Source organism: Eurytemora carolleeae, unplaced genomic scaffold (assembly GCF_000591075.1).
Source record: "Eurytemora carolleeae unplaced genomic scaffold, Eaff_2.0 scaffold113, whole genome shotgun sequence".
NCBI classification, from domain to species: domain Eukaryota; kingdom Metazoa; phylum Arthropoda; class Copepoda; order Calanoida; family Temoridae; genus Eurytemora; species Eurytemora carolleeae.
In genome coordinates this window covers 91,380-104,024 of record NW_019396138.1, presented here as the reverse complement: position 1 = coordinate 104,024, position 12,645 = coordinate 91,380, and the positions used below count along the sequence as shown (strand labels likewise).

Here is a 12,645-nt window from a genome sequence, read left to right as displayed (position 1 = left end):
TTTCTTGTTTTAATAAGTGCAACCGTATGTAGTCAAATCATAAACAAACAAATTGCAAACACAGCTTTTATTTTCTTAAACATTAAAAAATATTATTTTATTTTGAATTTTCCGGAAATTTCGTATTTCTTTATAAAAATATGTAACTGTCTGAGAATGGTTTAAATCTCACTTGTCTCTCGATCCTATTTTCAACTTTAATAGACTAGAAAAAATATAAGACGACATTTCTAATCACCCACGTTTAATTCCAATATTTATCTTTAGGATATTAGTATCCAGAGACCGAATCTTTTGATAGCACTTTAAAAGTCTTAAAGTGTTTACCTCAATCCGTCAAAAACAAAAGGATTCGCGTTTTCTGAAGAGATTAATAATCCAAAAGTTCAAACCTCTGTATAAAATCGGGTTTGTTGAACAGCTAAAGTGCCCGGCGTTGCCCGTGGAATTTAAAGAAAAATTAAAATTTCCATTTGTAAAAAAAATGTTCACTTTGAAAAAAATTAGTTTTATTAGCCTAAGTTACCCATAATAGAGTTGTAAACTCATGGAATAAACTACCACAAGATGTTAAATCCGCCAAAAATATTAATGTATTCAAAAACAAGTATGACTACTACATTAGATCCACAATGATCACTGGGATCAATTCACAAACCTAGAATATACCATTCTTCCAGCAGATGATCATTAGTTCCTAAAAAAATCCTCTACATATTCCTAGATGGAACACTGAAGATCAACACAAAAGTATCAAGTAAGTATTGTTTTTGAGCATGTAGGTTCTACACCTTGTCAGAAAAACACGTAAATAAAGCAAATGGGAAAAAATATAAACAATAGTTTTAAATAAATAATAGAAATAAATTTATTAATAATTCAACATAGAATTAATACAAATAAAAATAAATACTTAATACTTTTTTTCTTTTTCCATTATTAACTTTTCTGCTGTAAATTCAATGTAGAAAACAATTGTTTAACTTTAGGAAAGGGCGTTGTTAAAAAGAATAGGAATATGTAAAAAAAGGAAAAGATAGAAAAAAGTTGAATAATAAATCTCAGAGGAAGAAAACTGACCTTGAATTTACAAACAATGTGCAAGTAAAGGAATATTTATTAATATCTGTATTATTTAATTTCCGTTCTGAATCTTTAAAGGACGACATTTTTATCCTTCCAGTAAAATTGACTAATTGTTTGGTTTAAGGTTGGACCATCCGATTTATGACAAGTTGGGATATCTCCAGCCAAAGAAAACTTAGAATGTCGTCCTCCATTAAAACTTTAAGTCAATGAAAACGATGCCGAATAAAAATATGAAACTGTTTAGCAATGTTATGATTAAAGAGTCTAAAAACTAAGCTTACATGCCATTTTTTAATGACCAGAAAATTTTCATTCCATGCATAATCGATTATCTATTTATTTTGCGAACTTTTTATTATTTATTTTATATTTACATTAATCAATATCATTTAAAAGTGTTGAAGCAATTCTACCAATTTCGTCACAAGATTTAGCAGCAAATCCACATCCACCTCCAGCTACAACTAGTCCAGGGTATACCTAGAGTAATCTTCCTTACTTCTGTATTCAAGGGTATACCTAGAGTAATCTTCCTTACTTCGGTATTCAAGGGTACACCTAGAGTAATCTTCCTTACTTCGGTATTCAAGGGTATACCTAGAGTAATCTTCCTTACTTCAGTATTCAAGGGTATACCTAGAGTAATCTTCCTTACTTCGGTATTCAAGGGTATAACCAGGGTAACTATACTGTTCTTCCTTATTTCTGTATTCCAGGGTATACCTAGAGTAATAATACTGTTCTTCCATATTGCTGTATTCCAGGGTATATGAACAAATTGATAGCCATTATATGGGGTTAGGTTAGGTTAAGACGATTTCTGGGCCGAGCGCTGCGGCTAGGACAGGCTAGGGGGGCTGAGCGCTGTGGCCACATTTATCAAATGAAAAAGTTATAGCAAATATGTGGGGTGGGGTTAGTTTAAATCAAGACATTTTCTGGGCCGAGCGCTGCGATTAGGACAGGCATCCGACCTGCTAAAGTTGTGCATCCGATCTACTAATATTGTGCATCCTACCTGCTGATGTTGCACATCCGACCTTCAAATATTGTGTATACACTAACTTTTTTTCAATGAAGTGCTTATCAGACCTACAGAGGATCGGACCAGCAGCAGCTTGAAGCTGCTGAAAACTCACGTACGGGTAGGTCCGAAGTATCGTAGGACGGATGTAACGTTGAGCGGATGTAATACAATCTCCCAACCTCGTTGATCCCAGTAAACACGGGAAATAAGTGACGATTTTGAGATTCCCTCTTGCAAAAATTTTACACATACATAACATACAACGTTTAGCAGAATAACAAAACAGCCTTTTCCCGATTATAATTTAGCAGATGTACAGGGTGTCCCAAAAAACATGGGAATTCAGTGACGAATTGGATATCGTCTTTGTTATGAATTTGCATTGTAATACATAATTTCAAAAGCCATAATGTTATTATGTCTGCTTACTCTGCTTGTATACTGCAATTTTCTTGTTTTACTAAGTACAACCGTTTGCAGTCAAAACATAAACAAACAAAATGTGAACATAGCAGACGAAACTATCACAGATTACAGCTTTCTCAGTAAGTATAAAAATACTAAATCAAAGAATTATTTATAAAGACGATATCGAATTCGTCACTGAATTCCCATGTTTTTTGGGACACCCTGTATTATTATTTTAGCTTATAAAACGATGTTTCTTACCATAGACGATTTCCAATTAATAGCTCAATTCCCATGTTTATAGGACATCCTGTTTTATACCTGTCTTAATAAGGGGGCATCTTTATCTTTTGTACAACTTGTAACACAGCATCCTCCAGATACGTTAAACCCTTGAATTTCTAAAAAATTTAATTCAACTAAAATTTTGGCTTCCGATATAAAAAAATAAACTCTAGTAAACTTCAAAATTCTCTGCATACGTAAAATATTTACTATAAAGACATTTTAAAAATAATCGAATCCTTTCTACCATATTGTAGGAATATACATTTATTGAACAGCTTTTTAAATGATTTACATTTTGTATTTGCATACCAAGTTGTTTAAAGGGAGTGTTCGCGAAAAATGAAAGGGGGTATAGGCTTAATGCTACGCTCTTCGGTATGAGACGTCTTTATCAATTTTCTCCTTATAGACGCAACAGATAGAAGTAAGATTAGTAGCGATCAAAAGCGCTTTTTTATCGCATTAAGCCTATACCCCCTTTCATTTTTCGCGAACACTCCCTTTAAGAAATAATTTGGTTGTACTGTGTCCATCTGTATTTTTAATAATAAAGATTAACCTGGAATTAGATTTCTGATAAATTTAGTGAATTCTAGAACAGCTTCGGCGTCCCCTTTTCCTGATCTAGATTTTTTTTTAAAATTTGTTTTCCTCCAAAATGATAAAAGTATAAAATAAATATTTGAAGATATGTATTTATTAATTTCTAGTCTAAATCTCTAATGTTCTAAAGTAAACCAAATTTTAAGAGGTTTGTCGTACTGATTTTCTGGTTTTTGGTTGAAAAAAAAATAAATATTCTGTCCAACATATCTCAAGCGTCAATCCTTATCTTAGTCTCAATCGAAACTTAGTCTTGGTTCGCGTCCTCTCTGGTCACTTGGTGACATTAAATAAAAAAGATCTTTTTTACGATCATTACAAAATTTAGTAAATTAATCTCTGGGTTAATGAAAAGCTGAGTTAATCATTTGTTGTTGTGTTTTTTTCTTCCAAATATTGCAAATGTGTGCTGTATATTTTAAATATTGCAAATGTGTCTGTATATTTTAAATATTGCAAATGTGTGCTGTATATTTTAAATATTGCAAATGTGTGCTGTATATTTTAAATATTGCAAATGTGTCTGTATATTTTAAATATTGCAAATGTGTGATGTATATTTTAAATATTGCAAATGTGTGCTGTATATTTTAAAGTTTCCGTAAAATCTCTCAAAATATTTAATATCTTTAAATTATAGAAAAATTGATAAATTATCTTAAGATTATCGATAAATGATTTTGTACTTCCTAAAGATACGAAACTAGAACGACTTGTTCACTGTGAACAAATTAAAATCTATATTACCTATACCAATTTTCAACGTCTTCCTTACTCAGCAGTTCTCTTTCAAACTTAGAAGTTGTTTTCAAAAATCTTGTTCATTTCTTGCTTTGAAATTTACTCTTTTTACTTTATTTATAATCAAAGGTAAAGCTAATTAAAACAATCTTCATGCAAACTAACTGAGACTTAAGAAAAAAAATTGCTTATAAGAATTCGAACTCTGTTCATGAAAATAAGAAATAATAATCTTTTTTTTAATTGCATTCAATTCTTTTGGACGAGGACATTTAAGAAATCGATGCGAAGGTTGAAAAAAGATAAAATTTTCTATTTTCCTTGTCATGATGTCCAATTTTTATATAATAGTTTCCATCTGGATACTGAATAGGAGGGAGGATATAGGTTCCATCTAGTTCTCCAGACTCATAACTAAATACAGAATAGGAGGGGGGATATAGGTCCCATCTAGTTCTCAAGACTCATAACTAAATACAGAATAGGAGGGAGGATATAGGTTCCATCTAGTTCTCAAGACTCATAACTAAATACAGAATATGAGGGAGGATATAGGTTCCATCTAGTTCTCAAGACTCATAACTAAATACAGAATAGGAGGGAGGATATTGGTTCCATCTAGTTCTCCAGACTCCTAACTAAATACAGAATAGAGTAGGAGGAAATAGGATATTGGTTCTATCTAATGTTATCCAAATGAATATATTCAATTTGATTAACTGTCAAATTAAAATTTAAGACTATATAGCCACTGAAATTAAAGAAAAATCTCAGTGCGGTTAAAAAACTTTTTAATGATCTTTAAATCCCACCTTGTGATTATGTTCGGCATGGTTTTGATCTGGAGGGAGGATATAGGTTCCATCTAGTTCTCCAGACTCATAACTAAATACAGAATAGGAGGGAGGATATAGGTTCCATCCAATGTTATCCAAATGCATATGTTCAATTTGATTGACTGTCAAATAAAATTCAAAACTTTAAAGTCACTGAAATTAAAGAAAAATCTCAGTGCGGTTAAAAAACTTTTTAATGATCTTTAAATCCCACCTTGTGATTATGTTCGGCATGGTTTTGATCTTTAATACATCCTCCTCAGATACTTGAATATATCCGACAGTTTGTCCGACAAGTTTCAGCTCCAGGTCCAAATCAGGGACAATATCCTGTGTTCAGAGCAGTACATGAGCTAGGTTGAGTTAAGAGATTTTTCAAATTATTGTGATCTGGAAAAAAATAGTTTAATTATTAGAGAATTGAACAAGTTTTACGAAAGAATGATTAAAACATTTAAAGCTTAACAAGAATATAGAGACTGCAAACTCATATGATCTCTAAACCATGCAAAAACGCATTTATTCCATACTAGCTTGTGAGCCCAGCATTGCTCTGGGTAATCACGATTACTCCCGCCGTTTACCCGCGCTTTGTCATAAATTACGATTTTAGCTATGTTTCCCAATAAAAGTTGACCCACTCAACTTTGAATCTCAAAACTAAGCTAAGAACATTCCCCTAGGTCACCCGAGTTCCCCAATCAAAACTTGAGGCAAATCGGTTTAGGGGTTCCCGAGTTATTGATCGACATACAAACAAGTAGACAAACAGAGATTACAACCTTATACATATATAGATTAAGATTAAGTCATATATCCCGCCATACCCTCAATCCCTGGAGAATAACAAACTCTGGTCTGGTTTGAAAATACCTGGAGAATATCTGAAATATTGATGTATGCTCCGGTAGCCAGGAGGACCTTGTTACAGACCAATCTTTCTCCTGAGCCGAGTAGAAGATGGAACCTGTTCTCTATTCGTCTTAGTTCCACCACTACATCCTAGAAATAAAAGAAGTTTTACAAGAATATCTGGCAAAGATTATGGATAAAAGCTTGAAATTTATCTTGATGCACTAAAAAAATATTTTAACATTTCAAGTTTGTCCAATAAGGTCTCAACAAAGAAGGTTAGAAACCAATTTTTAACCGTCTTACAATTTTTCAATCAGTAGCTATATTAACTGCAGTTTAAAGGATATTTATTGAATATAAACTTAATCTAGAGTGATTTGCTCTTTTCTATTGGGACTAATCTTAATCTATTTTCTTTTCTTAAATCTAGTGCCTTTTCTTTTTGATCTACACACTTTTTAGTAAAATATAAAATCTATTCTAGACCAAACTGATCAAGTATTCTGACATTTTAAAATCTGAAAGAGACGAACAAGAAAAAAAATGAATATCTAGAAACCCAGTAAAAATTTAATCTTCCTGTTTTCTCACAACTCCACGAGCAGAAGCGAGTTCCTGTTCTGCTCTGATAAGAGAACGAGGATTCAAATATCCAGATCTAAATGTAAATAAAAAAGGGATTATACATACAGTGTATACACAAAAATGATAAAATTGATCTGTCCAAATTGATATTGATTACGTTCAATTGTGGTTCTTCAATAAAAGGGACTTGCGGATTTATGCAGCGAGACAAAGGCGGATATTTGCAGAATTCAACACTTTCCAACTGTTGCTGAGATAAAGGTTTGCAGGGTACAGTTGTGAATCGAGTATGTCCCTCTTTAAACCTCACTTGAAATCGAAAGTTCCTTTGAAGATTTTATAAATGGTTTTATTTTTTTCCATCCTTACTTGTCAGGTTGATAGAAACCAACTACATCAGGAGGGAACTTGAGATAGGGAAATTTTACAGATAAATCCTTCTCCTCCAGGTACTCACATCTATATCCTTCTAAACATTATCTGTCCAGGAACTAAAATTATCTCAGAATTCTAAACTACAGGGTGTCCCAAAAAAGAAAATTAGGAATAAAGCCTTTCTAAGTATCTAAAGTATCAACAGAAAGCCAAAATATAGAACTTTTAATTCTGCAGACTCTCTAACTGTCGTTATTTTTTTGTACACACTGTATATATTAATATTAGAGTTTATGCTATGAAGAAGGTTTGAACACAAACCTTCTCGAAGAATTTCTGCGGTTTCCTGAAATTTCTCCATGTTATTGTAATCTCTTCTGTACTCAAACCATGTGATTTTAAATACTGATCAAAGTTATTCATTCTTTGTATGTTTTGTGGCAATAAAATGATTTGATATTTAATTCAAAATTTCAGTGCGTTCCACTGAATTATGCAAAAGTTGGATTAAAATTTAAAATTATTTTTGTGATCGTTCAGGTTAAAAGATAAAAGTGTTTTTTTTTATGTGTCAACTTATATTGTACTTTGTTTACAGTTTTTGTTTAGTTGAAATAGTTTTGGTTTAGAGGTAAGAAAAGAAAAAATATTATTTTTAATTATTTTTGTTGTTTTTTACTTACGCACAGAATTATGCAAGTAATCTTTTTTCATAGAAATGGAAGAAAAACGATCTTTCCACTGAAAACAACTCTATATGAGTTCATCCGGCTCAGGAATGTAATACTTTATGGATTAAACATTTTTTTATTGCTGGACCATAGTACAATTCAAGGATATTTAAATGTAGGTGTTTAGGAACAGAAAAGGTATCCTTATGGGAGGTTTAAAACTGTGAAAGGTAAAAAATTATTTTTACCAACTAGGCTAGGCCAACCCTGGAGAGTCCAGCCAGTTAGGTTACAGAATGGGTAAAAAATGAACAAGATGCCAAGTGAAGAAATTGGCCCCAGCAGGGAAAGGGGAGGAGTAAAATTTTATCATTGATCATCTAAGACAACCTGGTTGAACCAACAATAATAACAGAAGGATTTGAAATTAACTTGGAGGCCTGTTTTGACCTCTTGGAGGCTAGTTTCTCCCCCTGGTTTGACCTCTTGGAGGCTAGTTTCTCCCCCTGGTTTCATTGTAATTTTGATCATGCTAGATAATTTAATGTAATTTTGATCATGCAAGATAATTTAGTGTAATTTTGATCATGCTAGATAATTTAGTGTAATTTTGATCATGCTAGATAACTTAGTGTAATTTTGATCATGCAAGATAATTTAGTGTAATTTTGATCATGCTAGATAATTTAGTGTAATTTTGATCATGCTAGATAATTTAGTGTAATTTCACACAATTTTTGTTTTCTTTACTTTATATATTGGAAATCTGTAATAGTATAATAGTACACAAAATATCTAATTAAATAATTGATTTTTAAAACTTTTAAGGCAATTTTTTAATATTCGATCTTTAAATCAAGCTAATGCGTTCTCTCGCCAGCTTTTGGCTTTCTTTTACAATTTAAAATGAAACAGAGCAGTTTCCCCGGGGAATCTGTAAACTTTTCCTTGTCAACGATTTTATTGTATAAAAGTCATAGATTGCTAAAAATACAGATAGAACACTAGATGTCGTCTTTTCAAGATTTAGATGTTTTTCGTTAACAACAACCCTGAGGTAGTAGCCCAAAGGAGTTACTTGCATAACGTGTTAAATTACAAGACAGAGAGAGAGCATGCGCGTTACTCCTTTGGGCTTCTGCCATTGGGTTATTGTGAACGAAAATCCCTAATTCTTGTAAAGACGACATTTAGGGTTCTATCTGTATTGTTATCAATCTATGATTAAACTATTCCCTGTTTTATTCATTTATTTTATACAAAGTCAGAACCTTTGCATTGTGTACATCAGAATCAAGCGTTAATATCCATATAATGAAAATCTACAGATTGATTTAATTCCTCTATATCTTTGCAATCTGATAGTGTAAACCTATGATATTAGAAAATTATATTATTTAATCTAACAGAATTAATGGTTTGAAATATCTAAGGTCTATCAACATCGGGTTGCAAAGATATTGGGATTAGAAAATCAGAGTTTGTGACAAAAACTCAATTTCTTTAAAAGTGCCCCATAGGATATCGATATTAAGCGTGTTTAAGATTAACAATGTTCACACAAAAGTTCCGATCTGTGTGTGCTTGCTTATGTCTTTCTGTAATTAAAATAAAAATAGTATTAAAACAGTTTTCCTCCTAGTGTACTATTAGCATCATTAACACAATTAAAGTTTGACAAGAGAAGTTTTACACAAATACAAGAAATTATTGGTTTCCTGGAAATTTTTTAAAAACAATTTTTTGTTTATATTTATTATAAATTATTTTCACAAAGGTTTGCCTGACAACAGTGAGATATCCAACCTCTGAGAAGAATGAAATCCCTGGTCGGAGAATTAATAAAAATATTTCAAAATACTAAATCCTCAGCCTTTCATAAAACCTAATCATAAAAAGTTTATTTATCCTCCCCCTTCCTGATTCACGTTCTATCTCCCTATACCTTTCTAAACAGGAGACAAAACTAGAACTATAAAAAGATCTTAAACAGTTTTATTTGAGCCCGCGATTTAAAAAATTCTGAAAAATATGGCTTGGGTCTAAGCTGTCGTTGGGCCTTTACGGCTTGAGCTTTCGGATTCAAGCTGCATCTTATTTTCCACAGAGTTGAGTTCAAAAAACCGGTTTAATATTCTATTTGTCGAATTTTCATGGTAGGAATTGGCGCATTCCCAGTTTTTATGAGAACAAGACTCAACATTGATCCTTATTCTCCACTAAAGCCAACCAAGATCGGTTTTATTTTCATTGAGCCGAAGATCTTTCAGTTGTCAATCACATGACACACGCTGTCGTCAGAGTTTGGTCGAAGATTGGGTCTTAAAGTCGGGTTTAAGGAATTACGGCTTGAGCCGAAGTTTTTAAATCGCGGGCTCTGGAAAGTTGGAATTCACAATGATCCAATGATTGAAAGCTCTTACGCACAAGTCAATGATAATTGGGCAAATACTTCTTAAAACTAAAAATAAAACAAGTGCTTTATTGTAAAATTAATATTATTGGGTAAACCTGTATTATACATGGTTACCCACTAAGGATGAGATTTCAAAGACGACTTTACGGAATTTATACCGTCTGTTTTATTAAATTCATTATTCCCTGCAACTATTATTTAATTTCTATTAAAATACTTTATTGAAGGCAGTAGGCTTTTTTTTTAACCTTGGAATCCTCATATTTAAAGAGATTCAGGTCGTCTCATTCTTTGTTTTTTATTTTCATTGAGCCGAAGATCTTTCAGTTGTCAATCACATGACACACGCTGTCGTCAGAGTTTGGTCGAAGATTGGGTCTTAAAGTCGGGTGTAAGGAATTGTAAAATTGTGCTTTATTGTAAAATTAATATTATTGGGTAAACCTGTATTATACATGGTTACCCACTAAGGATGAGATTTCAAAGACGACTATTTTATTAAATTCATTATTCCCTGCAACTATTATTTAATTTCTATTAAAAGACTTTATTGAAGGCAGTAGGCTTTTTTTAACCTTGGAATCCTCATATTTAAATAGATTCAGGTCGCCTCATTCTTTGTGTGTAATCCAATATATACATCATAATATTTTTAAGGAAATAATGAAAAAAAAAAAATTAATAGACTGTATAGTTTTGTCTGCTGCCTATGGAAAATTTAGCTAGATTTCTCCATGTCTGTGAAATATCAAATACTCTTGTAATCCGTCCTTCATCAAACCAGGCTCCGTATACTCCCGTTTCACTACTCTAGAAATAAAAACATTTAACTCAAGTAGGGTTTTCAGCGATAAGGGTAAATCGTTTCAAGAAAATAGAAATTTCACCGTAAATTTCGCATTTTTCGTATTTCGTTCGGTCGCTAAAAATGCGAAAATTATCGGAAAAAAAGAAATGTGTAAATTTTTTGGGGAAAATGCGAAAATTTTGTGAAAAAAATATGAAAGAGAAATTATTAATTATGATATAATAAATATAAGCAGAGAATTCCACAAGTTTTATGCACAATTATACGAATACGAACAAAATTTTTAGGCATTTTTTCGCGAAAGTTTTCATTCGCTGGAAACCCTATGAATCAAGGTGATTTCATTTTTGTTTTGTTTTATTTGGATGCAAAATGCAAACTGGAAGAGCAACGAGATATAAAAGTTGTACCTGTAAGTTAACATAAATAAACCTCCTTATATCATGGGATTTGTATAAATTTCTGTATGGTGTCCCACTATTTTCCTTTGGTTGGGTGGGGAAGATGATTTCGAGTTTTCTTCTAAATTAACCGTTTTGGGTTGGTGCGGAGGCTAAAGGAATTAAACCCTATTGTAGTGTATATTGTATACCTGGGATTCTATGGGTCCTATGAGTATATTAGGTCGGTCAGATTGACCTACGGGTAAATAACGAGCTGCTGCTGACCCGATCATCCCTAGGCAGAACCCGTTTGGAAATAATATTTACATTTATACTCTAGAAACAACATTTTGCAGAATGACATCTTAATAAATTAAGGATTTCTACTAAATAAAAAATGCAAACAGAGTTAATAAAAAAAAACGGAACTAGTGATGTTTNAACGGAACTAGCGATGTTTTGCACAAAATTAAGATGTGGCAAAAGATTCAAAAATTATTTTTGGACCTTCTAAAAAAATCCGCGAAACCAATTTTTTTAATTGATGGAAAATGATTATTCTAAATTCGTGAAATATTTTGTTTGCCGATTTTAAATCTGTAATCATATTTCATTCAATAATTGATGAATTTTTATGAAATTTTGGAAAAATAATTTCTCATAAAGGAATTGAGTCTTTGCAACAAACTCTGATTTTCTAATCGTTATATCTTTTCAACCCAATGTCGCAGAACTTAAATATTTCAAACTATGAATTATGCTAGATAATATAAATTAAGTTTGAAATATCACAGGTTTACACCATCAAATTTTAAAGATATTGGGACTAGTAAATCTGTGTTTGTGGCAAAGACTCAATTCCTTTTTACAGATATTTAATTTTTTCTAAAGGAAAAGGTTTCTTGGATTTTTCTTTAATGTTCCAAAACTATATTTGATTTTTCGTCACATTTTAATGTTTTTATACCTTAAACCACAAGAAAACAAAAACTTTTTTACTTTTTACTCAACCTGTAGTTAAATTTTTTTATCTTTTAATCCCCCCATTAATACGGTATTTTCATGTCATTTCTCGTCCAAGTGACATTCTTTATGTCAAACTAGGACAATAACAAAAGCATAAACTTAATGTAGTTTAATTTTCTCAAAAGGAAAAAAGAATGCTATTAATATACATGTAAAATCTAGTACATCTTAAAACTTTAGAGAGTATGGTTTAAAAAATATATGAAAGAGAAAAGTGTCATTTTTTATGAAAGTGAGAAAATAATAAAAAGTGTTTTTTCGACATTCTTTTTCAATAAAGCTTGTTTTTTGATTTTTTTTACGTGACAAAGCAACATTAATTCGATTTTCAGTTTTTGCTTACGGAGAAGAAAAATAAGAATTATATATTTCTAACCTGCTCCTATCACAGCTGTTCCATACGCTATCTCCGACATTTCGCTATATACTACTACTTAGGCTCAGCACTCAGGACTCAAGAGATAAGAAAAGGTTTGCGGAGAAATTAAAAGTTTTTTAAATATTTTAATTGAAATTGTAAGACAGTGTACTGTG

General features: G+C 31.6%; 1 protein-coding gene and 1 long non-coding RNA gene across 7 annotated transcripts in view; one reads left to right on the top strand and one right to left on the bottom strand.

Moving 5' to 3' along the window:
* LOC111696079 (uncharacterized) overlaps positions 1–12,645 on the bottom strand; it is a 17,052-nt gene extending 4,407 nt beyond the window's left edge. The window contains exons 1-16 of one of the 6 annotated variants that reach the window (XM_023465609.1): positions 12,488–12,643; positions 11,295–11,380; positions 10,602–10,704; positions 9,398–9,427; positions 9,262–9,304; positions 7,129–7,184; positions 6,802–6,901; positions 6,427–6,505; positions 5,866–5,994; positions 5,207–5,322; positions 4,477–4,570; positions 4,163–4,209; positions 3,372–3,436; positions 2,846–2,925; positions 2,064–2,129; positions 1,489–1,569 (exon numbers count right to left, since the gene is read on the bottom strand). In XM_023465609.1, the coding sequence (XP_023321377.1) occupies positions 2,067–2,129; positions 2,846–2,925; positions 3,372–3,436; positions 4,163–4,209; positions 4,477–4,570; positions 5,207–5,322; positions 5,866–5,994; positions 6,427–6,505; positions 6,802–6,901; positions 7,129–7,184; positions 9,262–9,304; positions 9,398–9,427; positions 10,602–10,704; positions 11,295–11,380; positions 12,488–12,527 (1,131 nt within the window). In that variant the 5' untranslated portion in view covers positions 12,528–12,643 and the 3' untranslated portion in view covers positions 1,489–1,569; positions 2,064–2,066. The other 5 variants (XR_002763998.1, XR_002763997.1, XM_023465606.1 and 2 more) reach the window with 5 other exon arrangements.
* On the top strand, positions 567–1,332 carry LOC111696080 (uncharacterized). The gene is made up of 2 exons (XR_002763999.1): positions 567–757; positions 1,211–1,332. It is a non-coding gene; the product is annotated as an uncharacterized LOC111696080 (long non-coding RNA).